A 19,912-nucleotide genomic window follows, 5' to 3' on the forward strand; every position below is an offset into this window, starting at 1 on the left:
ATGTATATTCCGACTTGCTGCCCAGTGTCCTTTGACTCCTATCAAAATGCAGTTGCTTACTTTTTCACGCAGGCTTTGTAATACCTTGCACTCCATTCTTGTTCACTTTGCAGGCTGAAAAGCTACCATTTCCCTGTTCAAAGCACCCTATTCCCCAGAAGACCTGCATTTCACTCTGACTAGTCGAGTTCGCTGCTCTTTTTACCTGTCTAACCTATCCTTAGATGTGAGCTGACTACCTCATTTACTGTTGCCAAGCTCTAGCAAAGTCCCTCTTTTATGACACGGTGCCAATCCATCCAAACACGTGATCTACCTGAAGACAAGACTGAAGGTTAACGAACACTCAACTCTTTCAAATGTCAAGGATCCCAATTTATGAAGCACCAAGGGTGCAAACACTAGGTTCTCATGGAGAGCTTCAGTGCTTGCCACACATTAACAGTGAGCTCAATCACGCCCCAGGCCCTCCTTGCTACTGGCTTACAAGAAACGCTCACTGCTTGTACACTGCAGCGTCACCTCTGCATTCAGCCTTATTTGATATAGGCAAAAGAGTTCAAGAATTGCCCAGGAAGAATGACCAAGAAGAGGTCAAGTCCTGGTCTCCTGCTCAAGAAAAAACAGGTCCCTAACTCTGCATCAAGGACCTGTCTCTGCATTACAAAATCTTTGCCGGACTCAGCAGTCAAGGGATCCTACAGGCTCCTAAGAGCTTTCAAAGTAGTCTCAGTGAACAGGTACCTTAAAATCCTAAGGTCTGACATGGATTTGGCATCTCAGCTCCCTGCATTTCCCTGACCGTCCCAGAGTTGGGACCCTCAGCATCAGTCTGTTCAGTTTTCAACCCCTAAGCTGCAAGGGCTTGGTCCTTTCACACACCACAAAATCCACGACACTGAAGAAAGTTTCTCAATTTAAAAGCCCATTTAGCAAACAAGAATTAGCTTCTAGATCTTCAAAGCTCTTAAAATAAACACCTGTCAAAAAGGAACTTTAAGTGCTTCATACTTGGGTTTTTGCATTTCTCATACAGCTGTGGCATCATCCGTTTCCTAGGGGCTCACTGAGGCACAGCAAATATATGCTACCAGTGATAAGACATGCTAAGCATCATGCATATTAACTAGCTATCTTAGTGCCTAAAAAAAAGTAAAAATCAAAAAATGACAGACAAACATCTCTGAACTCTAAAAGCTTAATCAGACAAACTCTTTGTAGATATCAAGTTATGAACTGCTCAGCAGAAGGAAATTTTCTTTGGTTTAAAGCTGCTGAATTCCAGAGGGGTTCCTACAAACAGTTTTACATGTGAATAGCTATAGTTATTTTGGCAAATTATTTTTTGCAATGTGACCATTCATGACTAAATCCTCATTTTCAGGAAACACTATCTTATGTTTCACATTTAAGCAATGCAATAGCAACTACAAAACTTTAATCTTTATTTATGATCTATTAGACTGCATTTAGGAATGCCCTCTAGGTGTCATCTGAGGGGCTGCATTGTTGTCCACCTACTCACAAGTGGACATAAGGGAACAAAATGCCAGGCTTTTGTCAGAAGTTATTTTCAGCTCGATGATAGCAATGGCATTGCTCAGATCCCTGAAGCCCTCTCTCATTCCCCTCCCCTCCCAGCCTATAGGGCCAGCAGTGGCGGCCACTGCATTTAAAGAGTGCAGGAATCCTTCCAGTTCACATCCTTGGAGGCATAAGAAAACAGGGAAAAACATCAAGCTACTCTGGTAAGTACGCTATATGGGGTTCTGCTGCTAAGGGTTTGGGTTTTTTTCCCCAACAGGTAGTAGAACTTGCTTATTGCTTAAGAAAACGTATAGCGAGCCCTACAGAGCTGACCGCAGTATTTTAGGTTTGTAGTAGTCAACTGATAAGAGATTCGTCTGGGCTTCTCAGCCTACTTAGTAGCTACTGGTGTTACAAGAACAGGGCCGTGGAGATCCTTGTTAACGAGGCGCGCGTTGACTACATGCAGGACCAGATAACAGAAGTTTCAGAAACTTTAAAAATGTTCCAAAACTACAGAATTGTGTTTTCCACTGGTAGTCCACGTACATATGCTTTCTAAAGCATAAAAGTTTACCTGCTCTCAGACAGAAGTATTCTAGAAAAAAAAAAAAAAACCAGCGTATTTAACATCAGTCACTAATTGGTTTTATATCAAACAAGAAATTTTCTATCTAAACTGGCTAAAAAGAAAAAGGCATAAAAAAAAAGTGTGGAATGAAAGAATTCAGACACTGATCACACAAGCATTAAATGGCAGCATGATCAGCAAGGTACTCAGAATAGCCACAATAGTTAAAAAACAAAACAAAACATTACTTACTTTGAAAAGCTATCCATCTAAAGATCAAATTATCTCAAAGAATAAAGCCTTACATTTATATAAAATAATTGTGCCCAATCTCAATTATCATGGCAATGTTTTACAGCCTGTAACAGTTTTGCTTGCCACAAAAAGACTTAGTGCATGACTATGGGCATAGTGAAGGAAAGAAAGGAAAAGTGAAAGCTGATAGCAGAGGATTAGCTCTGGAAAAATGAACATCTCATTTGTACAATGGTATACAGCTTTCTACATGAATCCACATGAATCGATGTGAAATGGTGAGCACGCGTGCAGGGGGCAGGAAGGGTTGGGTTTTAGGTTCCTTTTTAAAGTCACAACTAAGTACCTGGTTCTAGTGTCGGGGGTAACTTTTTTTTTTTTTTTGGAGGTGTCAGCTTAAATTTCTCTGAAAGTGTGCATCGAGAAATTTTTAACAGCGATACAGCATTAATATGAGAGAAAATAGTAGATACTTAGGAAGGACACAGAGATTAAAGCAGAAGTTTCAGGCACAGGACTTTGTATTTTTCTATCAGCTTTGCCCATCATGTGCTTCATGTCATGTCACTTAAATTTCTTTGTTTCAAAAGCACTCAGAGTGACCAGTGTCAATGAAAAAACCATGTCCATCTTCCCATTTCAGTGTGGAAGATCCCATCCCTTCATCTCTACACGTTGGTTTACCACAGAAATAAAGGAAGAAATGCTAGCCATCATGAGATCATGGTGGAGGCTGAATATATTACACTAACTGACCTAAAATTTGTGTGTATCCATAGTCCACTGAATGCATCAGAATGTAAGAAATATGATTGCCAATATATAACAATATCACATCTTTTATTAAATGAGCTCACTCCTCAAATACAAACATTTTCTCTATTGTAGGTCTAGTCTGCTAAGACATACAATGCTTTCCACAATGGATTAGATTTTGACCAAAACACCTTTGGGCATTTCGGGATGCTGTGGCAAGAATTGTGCTTTACACTGCATACACATCAAGATAAAACAGAACATTTTGAGCACTAGTTACAGAGAAAGAGAAAACCTGTAGTGGCATTTTATCGCTACTTTCAAACAGAATTGAAACACTTAAATCATTTTTAAAGCAAACAAACCTTTTGCCAATAAGGAATGCCACACAAAATAACAGTAAAACTGACAGAGAAAAAAAAATCAACTAGAAACATCAAGAGAGATTACTTCCCCTTCAGAAGAGACACTATAGATAGAATTCAGTTGCCCTCGGTGCCATTTTAGATGTCCAGAAATACTCAAAACGTTCCTATGAGGCCAACAGATACAAGACAAGGCTGGTGAGGGAACTGGGTTCGCTGGGGCGGCAGCCGGAGGCCCGGCAGGAACAGCACGCGACGTGCTGCGAGATCCCCGAGTATACATAACGGGATCCAGCTCTACCTTTTCTATCAAGGCTATTCAAAGGTCTTCACAAAGGAAGCCGTGTATTTTTATCCCCATGGGGCTGGTGAGGTGAGTAGCACTAAGGAGGGCTGAATGAGTCACAGGACAGGGCAGCAGCAGCGCTGTGATTAGATACCAGACCCAAGTCCTGCCTGCACTGACATTTCCCACAGACTTCCACAGGGCAAAGAATTTCAAGCATAGCCTCAATACTTGCATTTCAGCGTAGACAGCGATTTAATCTGATATTATTATTCTTTGTTTCTTATAAAAGAAATCAGAATTCGTATGCTCCTAACCAAGTCTGGGCCAAACAGCTCTAGCTAGGACTAAACCAGAGATGCAAGGCACATCGCTCCTGCCAGCCGTGGTTCAGCTCCACAGCAGGATCAATGAAGTGATCGTGAAGACCTACGTTTCCCATTCTGTTTATCTGCTTAAAAGGCATCCTGTAGCACGTGGCACCCTGAGATAATCCTCCCAGCCACATGATAAATGATTTCTGCCATTTACACAGAAATTACTTGAGCTCTAGACTATCAAACACAGCAGCATTTAGGAGGGAAAACCTACTATTTTGCAAACAAACACCAAAATTACGCGCAACATCTTTTTTCACCTACACTGCACTGTCTATCGCTATCTTCTGCTCCTCTAGGAAACTTCTAGGGCCACTACCTCATCCACTTCCTATTTAGATCAATGGATCTAAACATATTTTTGGATTATACTCTTATCAATAGTACTCTGATCAGTGACACACTCTGTGACAGTTATGTTACATCCAGATTTGTACAGCATGCCTAATAGCCCAGGAGAAGACAACTCACATTTTTTTCGTGCTTGTGAAGAGCACAGAAACACTTCAAAGGCTCCTTCGGTCTGAGGCAAGCCTATGTAGTGGTGTTACTATCTAAATAAAGTGAAGCACGCATCCTTGGCTGCACATCCAATGTGTAATAAATTCTACTCCATGTAGTAGCTGCATTTTGAAATGGAATGATACAAGCTGCTGAATACTATTACAGCAAGACCAAGCACTCTCCTCCAGCTTAACAGTACCAGAAGTGCCTGCCAACAAGGGGTAACACTAGTATAGATCACCAAAATGTAAAAAAATAAAAAAAAAATTAAAAATACCATGTGGCTAGTAGTCCCTGTAAATTAACCAGACTAAGATGACAAAATTCAGGTGACTTCAAATGAGTTTAGATACAGGCACCAAATGAAATTAAGTGGAATTAAGACTTCGGGTATAATTTTTGTATGGCAAATAGGAGGCCGAGTTCTATTTGCAGGTAGTGCAGACAGAGATAGAATTTAATGGCTCGCAGTAATCCTGCTGCACAGGCAGCATCTGCAGGGAGGGCCACCGCAGTTCTGCATTCAGGGAGATGAACAAAGCAAGAACACACAGACTGTGGAGTTGCCCTGGTCCCTCACCCAGCTATTAAGCCAGCCAGTGCAGACATCATGCCATCCACTGCCATTCTTATGCCAGAATCCTTACGGGAACATTTTTACCATGACTTCTTTCTCCTACAGCTTCCCATCAGGTGATGCCAAAAAAGCATGGAAAATGTGTATGCATGCCCAGTCATGGAACTATAATTAGCCTCAGGAGCAATGGTTCTTTTAAGAGCTCTAACCACAGCCTGTAACTATCAAGCATTATCAGACTTTCAGAGATTATTTTTTTCTTTCAGCTAATGATGTAATCAGAATTAGTTTCCAACAAGTCTCCTGTTGCCACAGTTTGAAATACTGTCTCTCTCTCTCTGAAGGGAACTAAAACAGCAGAAGCAGTTTTACTCTGTTGGTAGCTAGAGGTGCAAACCACACTCTCCCAAGGCAGCTACCAATGCTGCTCCAGTGGGTACAGGATTCAACTGGCAACTTGAATCAAAGAAGATGCTGTGAATGCAAAAATCTTGTCTTAATTTTCAATCACTACACTGAATTTTCTGTCGCTGCTCTTCCTTCTCTTAAAATCTTTGATAAGTATTACTTTAATTTTAAAAGAAAAAATAACACTGATACAAAAATACTTGAAAAAAGGGAGAACATAAAATGGCAGAGAAAAGATTTTACCAAAGTGAAATATTTCTCCCTATTCCCTTTTCTCCCATTTAAAAGAAATGGGAAAAAGATTTAAACAGCACTATTTCGTTAAAGCATTCCTGAGTAAGAGGGAAACAAATTTATAATCCATTCCTTGCATACAGTTATTCTTATTTATTTCAACTACATCAGATCTCTACATCGTATTTCTGCTTCTTTCTTGTTACATTACAAATAAAACACAGAGGCAAGCTGAGCTTTCCTCTCTTATGCATCATTAGTGTTTTCTTGCTGCCAGAGCAGCAGGAGAACTGACAGGGTCTGAAATAATTTAATAGAGTAGTTGCTTTATGGCAGCCGAGGACTAGGCTGATCAAGCTAAGGAGCTGGTTCCACTAAGCCTAAATCAGCATCCCAAAGGAGAGACTGGGTCTTGCAGTAGGATGTCAAATATGCTGTCTACCGCAGGTAACAGTCACAACAGCGAATGGGGGATTAAATGGGGTTAGGGATATACTAATAACCAGAGTAATGCAGTGGATACGTTAGGATATGCTAATATCTGGATTGTTATCAAACATTGATAGTTAAAATATGCCTACACTGCTGTTGCAGTGCTGTTGCTTCAGCATGAGCACACGCTCCTATGCTACAGTCCTATCTTGGTTTTGCCTGATACTGTTGCCTTTTACTTAAGTTGCGTGATTTTTAGCATTAGTAGCCAGAAAGAACTCCCTTCAGCTTCAGATTAAGTTTGTAGAGCTGGCAGGTAGAAAATATTAATTTCATTCTGAAATTTAGCAGATATGGTACAGAAGTCACTGAGATTATGAGTAAATGGGATGTTAGAGTCATATGTACAGACACTATAAAATGTTAGGGTATAATGCAAGCTGTTTAAAGTAACAGCTACATTACATCACTGCTATGATAATTTCCCCTCTCTTACATGACATCAGAAGAAAAGTCTCAGGTGGCAGACTTGATTCAGTAGTGAAAATCCTTTTCTTATTTAAGAATATCTGACAGTGGATTTAATCAAATACAACTGGGACAAGCAGGCTTTGAAAGAACTATAATAAGAAAATGACTGGCTTTCCAAGAAGGACAAAGGAGGCCTGAGCCAGGAGCCTGGAACAACCTGATAATACGACGTGCAGATGACAAGATGACGTTCCAGTCTTTCCAGAAACGATGACTCAAACAAGAAAACAGAAGGGCAAACCATAGGCTGTGGTCATTTCAGATGGGTGATAGCACAATCGTCAGGAAGGGCACTTACTGTGCCTGCAGTCAGGTGGTGTACGTTCAGCTCCAGGCTCTGTCACTGCTCTCCTACGTGACCTTGGGCAAGGCACTTCAATAGTAACTGCAACAGTAAGCACTACTGTCTTTCTCTCCCACCTTTAGATTTTAGCAACAATTGACAAAGGAAAGCACAGCTGTTATTACTTCATAACAACTGTGCAGCAATAATCTTGCTGCACAGTGACCGTGTTTTATAAGGAACTCAGAAAAGAACAAAGAACTTGTTTCTACTCCAGCGTCTTCTGAAATAACATCATACAGTTGTTCAACTTCAAGGTGAATTTATCCAGCTATGCATTGGAGAATGTGACATCATACTGACAGAGAAAATTGCCTTTATATATATCACTGAGGAAGGTCATGCTTTGGAAATGCATAAATAGCACAATACAGCGTCTCTTCACAGAACCTACAGACAATATTGTTCTGTAGAGAGTTTAAGGTCAAATTCTGTCCACAGTTTTGCTTTTCAACTCCCATAAAGCTTCAAAGTGTTTATTAGCCTCCACTAAAATTTGCCTCACAAAACCGTATCAGCACAGATGAAAAGAAAGCAAGAACTGAGGGGAAAAGACTGTGCAAGGATAGAGGGGAGGGCGGGACTGAAATTAAATGACTATTTGTTGTAAATACATCCTAGATTCACTTCTCCAGAAGAGGTAAGAATGACCCTATCATCTTTTTACTGAAACACCTCGCAATCATTTAACATATTTACCATGTATCGTATTTACATGATTCCAAGCTAAAGAACAACCTTATTTACAACAGTGTGTCATGCAGAGGACCGAGGCTGCTCCCCCAAAGCACCAGGCTAGTGTCCTCACCCCGCGATCAGTCTGCTGTGACATTCCTCCTACAGCACAGATACGCAGCGTGTCTCCTCCAAGAGCCATTACACCAGCCACGCACGGAAGGTCTCCCCAGGTCTGCCTTCTTACGCAGGACCTGGCACGCAGATCTGTGCTGACTCTCAGCTGCCATCTCACCTCTCTGCTACCCGATAATTTACGAGTGCTATGGTACAATTCACCCAAGCAGATCCTGGCTTGGGGCCACCCTGCAATAGCAGTTCACTGGTGATGGTGTTGGGAACAATAAGGGGGAAAAAAAATTAAATCAAGCTGTTCTGTTCAAAATAACTCACTTTTTCCATTGCATTTATTTATGCAATTTGATTTTCTAGGTTGCCCTTCGCATACAAGGATGCCAAACTGGGGAGGTGGAGCCAAATGCGGTGCCTGCGAGAAGACAGTGTACCACGCTGAGGAAATTCAGTGCAATGGAAGGAGTTTTCACAAGACATGCTTCCTCTGCAGTAAGCTGGGCTACACCATTTTAACTTCACACTATTTCCATAGCTCTGTAGGGATTGTCACTTAAAGCTAGTAATTTATTTTGTGTTAACTTGCATCCAAGCAGAAACACAATAAAGAAGCTTCATATTTGGCCTAACTCAACATGTTTGCCCATGGGACACCTACAGCAGGTCATAAACAGCCCAACCCACATACAGGACAGTAGCCACAACCAGTGTCAGACCCAATTCCACATAGGGAAAGTTTTGTAAGGCTTATACATCTTCTGAGAAAACAAAGGAGAGAGCAGTCACGCGCTAATCCTCCTACTTCAAGCACAGCACAGCAAGGCTGACTCTGGAATGACTCTCTTGAAACCTTAAGGATCCCATGGGGCCAAAGAAAATATTCCTACCATAAGCAGCCACACGTTGCACATACTGCCTGCAACACTGGGGAGGGGAACGAGAGGAGGGAGCGAAGACTTGAGTGAGTTTGTTCAACTGCAGTGTGTTTTAACTAAATCTCTGTAGAAAGTCAGTTTTGAGTTGAGGGATCCTTGTCTGTAAGGATGATTAATTAGTTTACTCCCAGAGACAATAATCCACTAAAGACGAAAACTGGTTCCCCCACCACCACTTTTTTTTGTTTGGTTGGTTGGTTGTTTTTTTTAAGTAACTGAAGGATAGAAAATGATTGCAACTTTTCAGAAACAGCAGTCAACTTTCTGTAAGACCAGTTTGCCGCTCCACATCAGCTCTTAATCATCAAATTTCAGTTTTCTAAGCTTTTACCCCTGAGCAATGTCTCTCTCAGGATCTTGACTTCTCTTTTGTCAAGCATGATGGTTTTTGTTAGGGTTGTTAGAGTGCTGCAGAAATACGGTATCTAGGTAAATCTTGAAGAAATCCTACTCTGTCCCACAATGTAGCATACTACAGGTTTCAAGTTAAAAAGTCTAGAGGAACTACACAAACAGTGCTCTTGAGACAGAGGTATGTCTTATTAGGATATTACAGGAGATGACTACTTTTATGATTAACCCTAAAAAAATACACACGGAAAAGCTGAAAGATTATCTCTGGCATCAAAATCTCCCACCAACACCCTGCAAGTACCTCAGTCTTCTCCTTCCCCATATTTCCTACAGTCCCATTTCGCTTACTGTTTTCCCCAAGCGTCTTCAATGTTCAGCAGACAGCATTCTCTGCAGATGAGTTAACACCTGAAAAATGAGAGAGAAGGTATCAATTCACCTCTGTTTGTCCTTTGCGAAGGGAGAAAACAATTTGATAAGAACTATAGATTGCTAAATAATGTATTTTGCAGACAATTAAGATTTAGGACCTTTGCACTATGAAGTTCAGCACAATTGATACTACTGAATTTAGTTTTTTTTACCCTCCTTTCCTGGATAGGTTGAAAATTTTCCTTTTCAGAAGTGAGAAAGTTTTTACACGCTTAGATGACAATACAGCACTGTACAGAACCAGTTCAAAGGACATACATGAGTCTTGTTTGCCCTTCTCCCTGTCCCCTGCAAGTGATGCCTTTGAATTCCCTCAAAAAAATGTTGTAGTTAATTGACAGCCTTCAGCCAATTCTTACAGATGGTTAAAATCTTAGTTTGGTAAAAACTAGAGACTGCTTATTGCTTCCATGTGCTGCCTATAACAATTAGTATTATAGATCAGAGAAGCTACAGGGAGAGAAGCATGGATGTGTTAATTATGATAAAAGATTTAATTGACACTTATGCTTTATTCAATGATAGAAGTGATATGTGAAATATCAGTGTCAAATGAATAGACTCTCCAGTGTCTAATAAAAATAAAAAGCTATCATTAACTATGACCCAACAGGACATTTTTCTTGTATGTGCATTCTCAGACATCTAATATCGAAACAAGTTTAAGCTTCATTCTTAGCACAGCTGATTTTTTTTTAAATGACTCACGATAAACAACAAGCATTCATTAGGTCTGCTGTTTTTATTTTTTTGCCTATTGTACTCATGTGTGAACTAAATTATAGATAGGTTAGATACTACAAAAAGTATTCCCAGCAGAAGTATGTCTAAGGTCAAAAATTAAAGATGCAGCTAAGCCCAGCTGGCATGTGAGAGGTATGTTAATTGGCTTTATGTTTCCCATGATTCACATACACTAGCTTTGGACCGGATAATTCAATATCGTGTATCATGTTCATGGACTTTTCAATGAATCAGTTAAAGGATTTTGTTTCTCAAGACAAGAAAAACAGTCCTCTCTGTACCCACTCTTGGGTACAAAAAACAATTTAAATCAATGTAGTTGAACATGTATTATATTTGACCTGACACATGAAAAACACTAGTATTTTTGGAGCACAGAGTTAAATTTGGGCAAAATTACACGCAATTCAAACCAACCTGTTAAGACAGTAAAAATGAGATAAGCGGAACTGTAAAATCATGGTATCTGTACTCCATAGTTTTTCCCCTACAGACAGTTTTTAAAACTTCTTTCCAACAAACCTTTCTCCTTGCCCAGATTGCTGTTTACGTACCTTGTTTCCCTGTCAGCTTTTGCTTAAAACACAGCTGTGACGGACATTTGGCAGGATCTCTCGCCATAAACCTGAAACTTCTTAGTGCCAGCTTGCAAACAGTATCTGTTAGCAGATGACAGGTCTCAAAGTTATTTCAACAATAGCTCTTCAAGGGCTTTTGCTCCATCTGTTGTGGTGAGTTGATACTCTATCCCTACAGAGCCAGAAATAGAAACACTTTATCTACTGCTAGAGTTTCCATCATCCCTTAACTCCCGCAGCAAACATAATTATAATCCCAAAGCAGAAGAGACTGCAGCACAAAGCGATCAAGTTCACACATTTACAGAAGCCCCTCATTTTATTTCTGTTAATTAAACAAGTCCTTGCAAATTATATTCCCCTCTACACACTACAGTGATGGAAACAAAGCTCCAATATCACCTTAAATCCTTAAATTCTGACTTGAATGAATTTGAGAAAAACCTCACAGCAGGATGGTTAAACGTAGGGGGAAAAAAAAGGACTAATCAAACACTCAGATAGGTTTACTAGAGGCTTAATCTTCCATCTAGTTTCAATACTTGTGCAATTCACGGATTTGTGTTACTTACATGAGCTAAGCAACTGTTTTCCAAGCTATCAACAGGTCACGCATGAGTGGAGAGCCCTTTGCGGTATGTGCACTTGGTCAAAGGAAGTTGAAGAGAACATTATTTCCCCGCACTACCCCACTCTCCCGCCCCAGTAACTACTGTTGACACACTAAACAATTTGTAAGAAGTATTTTTTTTTTTTTAAGTATACTACAAAATCTTTTTTTTTTTTTTTTTAAATAGCCATTCATAACTTAAAGCTTCATCCTCTCTTGATGGGGTGGGGACTGTCTCACACTGAGTTTCCAAATCAGTGTGGCATACACAGTCACCAAGCACATGAAGACTGCCACTACTATTTTTTCCTTTCATTATTGTCCAAGTTTCTATGCATATACAGCAAGGAGATACGCTGGCCTGGTAACAGGATTTGGTCATAAAAAGATGATCAGATTTCAGATCAGCAAAGCACCCCAGAGAACTCAGATTTATCTGCCTTACCTTCCATGCACATTTGCTGAGAGTAAGCATGCACAAGACTGAACTTAGCTATGTTTGTTAGCTCGAGGTGTGTTTCTCAAAACATAGATACTTGTCTACTGAGACCTCAAATAAGCAGCTGTTAGCACTCATTAACTTTTGATCCCTTCAGCTAGAGACTAGATTTAAAGTAGTGACATAGAGAGTATAACTTGCATTCCATTATGCATGTGGTGCTCCTACGGCATCTTCTGTCCAAAAGTCTCTGAGACCTTTTCTGGTGAGCTAAGCCACGCAGTATTTCTCTATAACAAATACAACTAGCAGGAGGTCCTTTTGGTCTTAGAATCTGCATCATCATATTCTTGTCATCCTGGAGGAAGTTGAAAAAAATCAGGTATTTGGAGTCACTGCTTCCTCTGGCTCTACAGCCCAAAAAAATGCAATGAGATAAATAAATATATATATATATATATATAAATATATATCCCACTTGATTCTGACTGGACACTGCAAGTATGTTACGTTCTCTTTTTAAAACTTGCCAGCTTAAAATATGGTGGGCTGACATGAGAAAGCCGCTACAGACTCAGAGGAACTATTCTGAAAGGTGCAGATGCACAGTAGAATCGACGCCCCTGCAACCTCTCCCTTGTTTTTAGGGTTTGGGACTTTGGGATGATTACCTCAGATCCCTCTCTGGCCTCACAGATCTAGAAAAATTGTCTTGACAAGCCCAAGATTCTTCTGGGGTTAGAGTGTAACTGGAGAGCACAAACATGGTGTGCATGAACAATTACGTTAGCAACAGCCCAGTGAAACTTTATACTGACTATGCACTAACACCCCTCTTTTTGTGTATTTTTTGAAGACGAACAAAAATAAACACCAATTGTAATTATTCTGAACCACAGTAATTCAACTTTGAGTATGCAAATGTTTATCTGTGCCTCTCTTTTCCTGTTTTTAGTGGCTTGCAGAAAAGCTCTGGACAGCACCACAGTAGCAGCTCACGAATCTGAAATCTACTGCAAAACTTGCTATGGAAGAAAATATGGTCCCAAAGGTGTTGGCTTTGGACAAGGGGCAGGATGTCTCAGCACTGACACTGGGGATCATCTAGGCTTGAATCTGCAACAGTGAGTTAAATCCCACTGAGAGCACTGCCTGTTTTTCTGATACCACTTGTCACTTATTGGGGTATATATGGTACAGGGAGATATTTTATTCTGTTCCTAAAACAACACATGGTATGAGTGGCTGAACAGAACTTCCTACAAACTTTTCTTCAGTGGACACAGCAATGTACCATTTTTTAATAATTTTCAGTCTCTGTAAGCTCTCTTCATGAATTTTCTCCTCCTTCAATAGGCAGCAGCAGCCTTTTTATGCCAAGACGAACCTATGCTGCAATCACTGCAATTGTAATTTGCCATGAGTAGCACTGTGATAAAATCACATTCACCGTAGAACATGAGAATTTTCTTCATCTTATCAGAGGCTAAGATACAGTTAAGTTTTACTGTTACAAAAATAATCACAATACCACACACTGTTACTCCTCTCAATACAGAAACAATGTTTCTAAATCATCCCTGTGGCTTGAACAATACTTGCAAGCACACCAAGAACATGACTGAACAAAGGGATTCCCATGGGATAGCATCTTCAAAAAGCCTCAGCTCCACGAAATTATGTCTGACAGTAGGTTTTTATAGTATTTTCCTATGATTCTCAAAACTGCACATTTCAAAATAAAAAGTTTTCTTTTGTTATTACTATAAGGGAACTCATCAACAAATATACTAGGCAGGTAATAAAAGCTCAAATACCATATTTAACTGTACCCCCATGTAAGATATGTATCCATTGTGGGCAGAGTTCTGTATCCAAAACTGTTATGTCCTGTAGACTTAATGACCTGTTGCAGTCCAACAATCTGATAATTCACAAGTAGTTCTGTCGATGACTTTAAGCAAGCACAAGGGCATAGAGCACAAAGTCCAGAAATACAAAGCAAAGCTATTAGAAATAGCAAAGCTATTTTTCTGATGCTTTTGACCCCGGGCCACCTAAGAACCCTGGTTCCTTGTCAAAATGTTGCAGTGAATAAAAATAAAACAACAAAAAAGAGCATGCAAAATTGAGTGTTTTTTTTTTCCTCCCTTTCAAGATCTGCTCACTACTGAGTACTAGCAGTCAGCCAGTCACAAGAAGTGGGGGTCTTTTGCTTCTTTTTCTCTTTTTGCCTCTCAACAAAAACAAAATTTATTTTTTACTTTCACTTTTCATTAAAAGTGGTTAGCATTAACTCCTTGTGCTCAGGCCAATACAGGAAATATCAGTGACTACAGTATCAGCTTTTCAACTATGCAATACAACAAAAGGTCTTTTCCAACCTAAATACTTCTGTGATTCTGTAACAATTCTGGTTTCTTTTTTTTTTTTTTTTTTCCCCTTTTGCATGTCCTAGACCAGTAATTTAGTATTTTTCTCCCTTACAAAAACAAACACCATGACCTCAAATTTCTAAAATGAAGATAGCATTTTATGCAACATTTTAAAAACACTGAAAACTTCTGTTTTAGGGGATCACCAAAGCCTGCTCGCCCTTCTACACCAACTAACCCTTCAAAGTTTGCCAAAAAGATTGTCGATGTGGATAAATGTCCCCGCTGTGGCAAGTCAGTGTACGCTGCAGAGAAGATAATGGGGGGAGGAAAAGTAAGTAGTTACTAAAACACTAGGAAAAAAGTTTTTCAAATGCAGATAAACTATAGCTAATCATTCCTTGAAGTTTTTACTCAGTCTTGATGAAGAAAATATGAAGACGAATTAACAATTTGGTAAAGTCTGATGTAACGCCTATCAGGTTTAAAGTCATGTACTGTTACATAAGCCTGGACTTTCTGTATCTTGTTGATGTCTGTGGAACAACCCTTCCTTTTTGGCTACTGTACAGGCTGCCTCCTCTGCCACCATCATCCTACTAACATCTTTTGGAATAGTTATAATTTAAACATTTGTTTTTAGCGGCAAATGCAGCTAAAATTAAAGATTAATTAAAGATTAAAGATTAAATTAAAGATTAAATTATTCTAAAGATTATATTAAAAAGATTATATTATTATCTTTGACTAAAAAAAGAAAAGCCAGCATCCCGTGACATGCTGGCCCTCTGCTCTAAACTCTCACTAGAATATTACCTCTGCACACGAAGGGAGAGGCCACTATCTAAAGCTCTCTGCTTTTTACCAGACCTCTATTAACAAGCAAGTTGCTAGGTAAGATGTTAAATAATAATGGTATAATAAAGTGGGATAATCAAAAAAAAAAAAAAATCTAGAAGGACGAAAAGTGGAAGCCTTAAGAGCAAGACGACAGTTTTAGGCTAAAGCAACAGTTATTTGTTTCTTGCATCTGCTAGCTGTGCATTTGCTGTAACACAATGAATTGTCTTCATTTCCTCAGCCTTGGCATAAGACATGCTTCCGCTGTGCTATTTGTGGAAAGAGTTTAGAATCTACCAATGTTACAGACAAAGATGGAGAGCTCTACTGTAAAGGTAAGGATTGCAATGACCTCAACTGGGTTATCGAATCAGCGTAAGATTATTCCTTTTAGACCTAGTATTGCCATCAAGATTTACTGCTGCATGTTTAACAACTACATGAATTTTCATTTTATTTTTTTTAACAACTTTCCAAAAACAAAGGAAGAACTGTGGCAATATTGCAGTTGCATCTTCTGCTATGAACATTTAAATTTTAAATCTGTAATTTTTCTACAAAAACACCCTCTCTGATCTATCCTCAGACCTCCTAACAGGAACACTGGCCATACCTGCTGGGCAAATTTTTGTACCTACACAATCTCAATTGCTCATAAAAAAAATAAAAATAAAAAAACTAAATCACAAATATACAGATAGATCTTTGAAGGTCATGATCCCAACTGGAATTCTTGCCAGGAAGAATTAAAAGATACTTCTGCTATATTGGTTGTAGAGAAGATAACACGTTCATGCTAAATTATACATCCAGATATTCTTCTCAGATCAACAAAGCTTGCAGATTTCACTTAACTATGTGAAACAGCTTAAGGGGCAAAGTATGCCAAGTTTTCATATCCTAGGCTAAACTCTATAGAGAGTCCTAAAAAATACTTAAGTTGGGCACAGTCTGACAACAGGGTGTAGTCAAATAGGCATATTTTGAGAAATATGCTGACCATTATTACTTAAACCGAATTGTGATAAATAAACATGCATACACTTAGCAATACACAGTTAACACAGCATTGCTTAAACTACCATCAAAAGCTGTTTGGACTACATTCTAGTTCTTTTAACCTCCTTTGAAAATAGTCTGTATGGATGGGAAAGCAGTTTTAAAGAAAACATTACTTAAACCTTGAATACATACTGTTTCTGACTTTTTTGGAGAATCTCAGATATGAAACTTCCGTTTAAGTCAAATATGTTTCACTGTTAGACTCTGTTGACACTATCAAGAAAGACATTCACATTTCCTTCTTTTTATTAACTTATATTTGGAAGTAGTATTAAAGACACAAGTCCTTTACCTCGACATGAAAACATTCCTAATATTATTTACCCTCTTCCTTCTTTTGCAGTTTGCTATGCAAAAAATTTTGGTCCCAAAGGAATTGGTTTTGGTGGCCTCACTCAAGCGGAAAAGAAAGAATGCGAATGAGAAGTGGATGCAACAGAGTCTGCTGTTGATGTTAGCAGATAACAGTTGACAAGGAAAACAAAAACATCACATATCGCTAATAAACTAGGGCATTTGTTTAATATTCTCCACCTTCAGAAAAAGCTTGCAAACTTGTATCTTAAGAAATTCTTAGAATAGCCTAAAAAAAGTTACAATGATAAAGTTAGATTTACGTTTAGAGCAAATAAAGACAAAAACTTCTGTTCAAGGAACATTATTGTTTCTTAAACTACTATTTACCACATTTTAGTCTGAATTTTCAAAGACTCAGCATACTGTCCCATTAAGACAGAGATATCTTACGGATCACAGAGCGGTAAAGGTCAGCGTGTTCTGACTTAGGCCAGTTTCCTAGTGGTGTTTTGAACATTTTGATGTTATTTGTATTATGGCAAAACAGATGTTACTCACTTTGAGACAATTAAAAAGTATCTGAAATTCTCTTTCAAAGGGAGCTATTTCTGAAGAAATAGCAAGTTTTCTTAGAATATAGTGCTGTCAGTTTTGTTATTGTATGTTTTCAAGCTACAATAAAGTACTCATATTGCTTCACATTTTTGTTTATTTCAATTTGCTTGTGCTTTATGTTCCAAAATATCACAGATCAATGCATTTCACTGAGATGAATTAAACCCTCCATTTCATAACTGCAAGAATTCTGTCTTGTTACTTTGCTTTACTCTGCATTGTCAGTTCTAGACAGTATTTACCTTTCATTTTCTGATCTTGATCTGTTTCTCTGCTAGTTTTCATTACTGTTTTGACCTCTATTCAAACACACTAGAAGAAAGCAGAAATACTCACAGATGAAATATTTATGCTGATAATTTTAAATCATGAACTTTTTTTTTTTTTCCAAGCTGGGAGAAAAAAAAGACATTGTAATGGGCTAGTTGGAGAACTGAGATACTTCATGAGATATTCCTTATTCCTGTATAACGAACTTACTTAACTTACCTCTTAAATCTGTCTAATCCTACCTCTCTTCTTGAAAAGCAGGTACTGAACTCCCAAAGCAGTGGAGAGAAACATTTCATTTGAGCCTCTACATCCAGATATCAATATATGCAGATGTCAGAACACAGCAATTTTTAGGAAGAGTTCCAGAACTCACGATAGGATAGAAAAACACTCAAAAATAACAAAAATGCTCAGAAGGCATTTGAATTTTTGCAGTGGAAGTTTTCAGTTATGGTGATGAACATCCCAGGTTTTTGAGGGGTAAAGAAGATAGTGGTCAGAAAATACCTAAGAATTTCAATGTTATCCTATAATGACTGTAAAAACGTTTCTACAAGGTCCGAGTAGTAAATACTCGATAAAGGCCTTTTTGACAAATACTTTAACTGCATGAAACAGCAGAGATTTAATATTTTTATAGCATAAGTACTTTTATTGCTTCACAGTCTGTTTTTTTTCCACTATTCACACAAAAGGATCCATGGTATCATCTGCAAATTTTGTGCTCCTGATTCTTTGAAAGACAAAATAATGAGGAAGAGCAAACTGTTTTCATAGCTACCCTGTTACTGTGAAAAACCTCAAAAATATTTACACTGGATCCAACCAAGTGAAACTAACCAATTAAATTGAACTAAATTAAACCACTGAAATCCATTTTGCCCATCCACAATGTGCCTGACTCACTTCTGTCAAAAGCAGAAAGAGATGAGAACTAATTTCCTACACTTCCTCCTAGATACTGCATGTTAATTCTAATATACAACCATGAGAGTTCTTTCAGAAGATAACTGGCTAAATTCTTCCAGGTTTCAGCTAACAGTTTTCCATGAATAAATACTTTGTATAAGCTCTCTTCCCAGAAGTCTTTCTGAGACAGTGAAGCTGGGATTTTCTACATGCATTGGAGAACTGCAATTTCTTTGCCTATTACTAGCTGAAGGAGAAAGACAGTTTAAACAGAATGCCTTAGCTAACCAAGAGGCCCTTTCTTCGCTCTGTGAGTAAACAGAATTGCTGGAGAAAGAAAAGGTGAAGAGACCTTACTTAGTCTAATGATATCTCAAATTGCAGGAATGAGGGAGAGCTGTGTTCATGGTTTTAATTTTTATGAAAGTAAAAAATTTATGATTAAGAAATAATTTGCTACGCTTGTGCTATAGCGGTGCTAGATTTAGCTGCAAAGCAGCTCCCACAACCAAAAAGACCACAAGGGAACATCTGACTCACTATCTGCAATATCACTAACATCTAACACTAATCAAGTGGACTGACTCATTCTTTGGAAGGGTTTCAAGGTGCTTACCGTGCTCTTCTAGCAACTTAGAGAACTTAAGTACTGACTTTACTTCCCAGGACCTAGCGCCTAGGCATCATGATAAACAGGTCTGAGGTAGGTGCTTAAGTTAGATACATCAGACTGGAACCTTGGCATGAATGACAGATCATGAGACTGTCAGACCTTCAAACATCTTGGAAATTATCACAGGTTTAGGCAGAAAGTGACAATCCATGTTTTTATACTTCAGTTTATAGCTTTCTGTCTTTAAAATCTTTTATGGCATAATCTTTTTATGACTATTTGCTTCTACAGGCTACATCTTAGCATTGTCCAGATGCCCCCACACTCACCTCCACTGAGAGCATCTTTCCCAAGCTGAACAAGAGAGGGTGCACACTGAGTTCAGGGTCTTTGCAGAATCAGTTGGGTTTAGCATGGTGCTGGTTGCGCAGATGATTCCACCAGCTAGCAGTCAATCCCTGCAGGAAAGGTCAAAGACCAGGGATTCAAATTCGAACAATATCAGGGATTCCATCACTATTTATTCACCTGTTATTGAATGCTGCACTGCACTTTCCTCACAAGTAGTGCTGCCTGAAAGTAGTGACACTCCCATTCATTGCTTCAACCAGATTAGCCCCAGAGAACATTCCCACAGTGAGGCAATTACCTTCAGAACATTTATCACAATGATCTGCAGCAGATGATTCCATTTAGGCTTCCTGAAGACAGAGCAACATCCCAGATCATGTTGGAACCAGTCCATCTGGATCTAGAAGACAAAAGGATCACCAGAGAAACTGAATCACAGCAGCGTTGTATTAATTTGCTCCTGAGAGCCTCTGTAACTCCACAGCATTAGCTCATTTCCCTTCTGCTTTGAG

General features: G+C 38.9%; 1 protein-coding gene across 1 annotated transcript; it reads left to right on the plus strand.

Annotated features, from left to right (window-relative positions):
- Positions 1–1,649: 1,649 nt before the first annotated feature.
- CSRP3 (cysteine and glycine rich protein 3) lies at positions 1,650–17,340 on the plus strand. Its single transcript, XM_035550120.2, has 6 exons — positions 1,650–1,748; positions 8,334–8,465; positions 13,021–13,189; positions 14,639–14,774; positions 15,522–15,615; positions 16,686–17,340. Exons 2-6 carry the CDS (start codon positions 8,354–8,356, stop codon positions 16,763–16,765), a joined length of 591 nt encoding a protein of 196 aa, XP_035406013.1. The 5' UTR covers positions 1,650–1,748; positions 8,334–8,353; the 3' UTR covers positions 16,766–17,340.
- The last annotated feature ends 2,572 nt before the right edge of the window (positions 17,341–19,912 follow it).

The sequence above is a fragment of the Cygnus atratus genome, chromosome 5 (assembly GCF_013377495.2).
Source record: "Cygnus atratus isolate AKBS03 ecotype Queensland, Australia chromosome 5, CAtr_DNAZoo_HiC_assembly, whole genome shotgun sequence".
NCBI classification, from domain to species: Eukaryota; Metazoa; Chordata; class Aves; order Anseriformes; family Anatidae; genus Cygnus; species Cygnus atratus.

Excerpts from the sequence above, each read along its gene's own strand:
- CSRP3 (XM_035550120.2), top strand. The coding sequence starts at position 8,354 with ATGCCAAACTGGGGAGGTGGAGCCAAATGCGGTGCCTGCGAGAAGACA. Across the intron at positions 8,466-13,020 it reads CAAGACATGCTTCCTCTGCA|TGGCTTGCAGAAAAGCTCTG; the intron begins GTAAGCTGGGCT and ends TCCTGTTTTTAG. Across the intron at positions 14,775-15,521 it reads AGATAATGGGGGGAGGAAAA|CCTTGGCATAAGACATGCTT; the intron begins GTAAGTAGTTAC and ends TCATTTCCTCAG.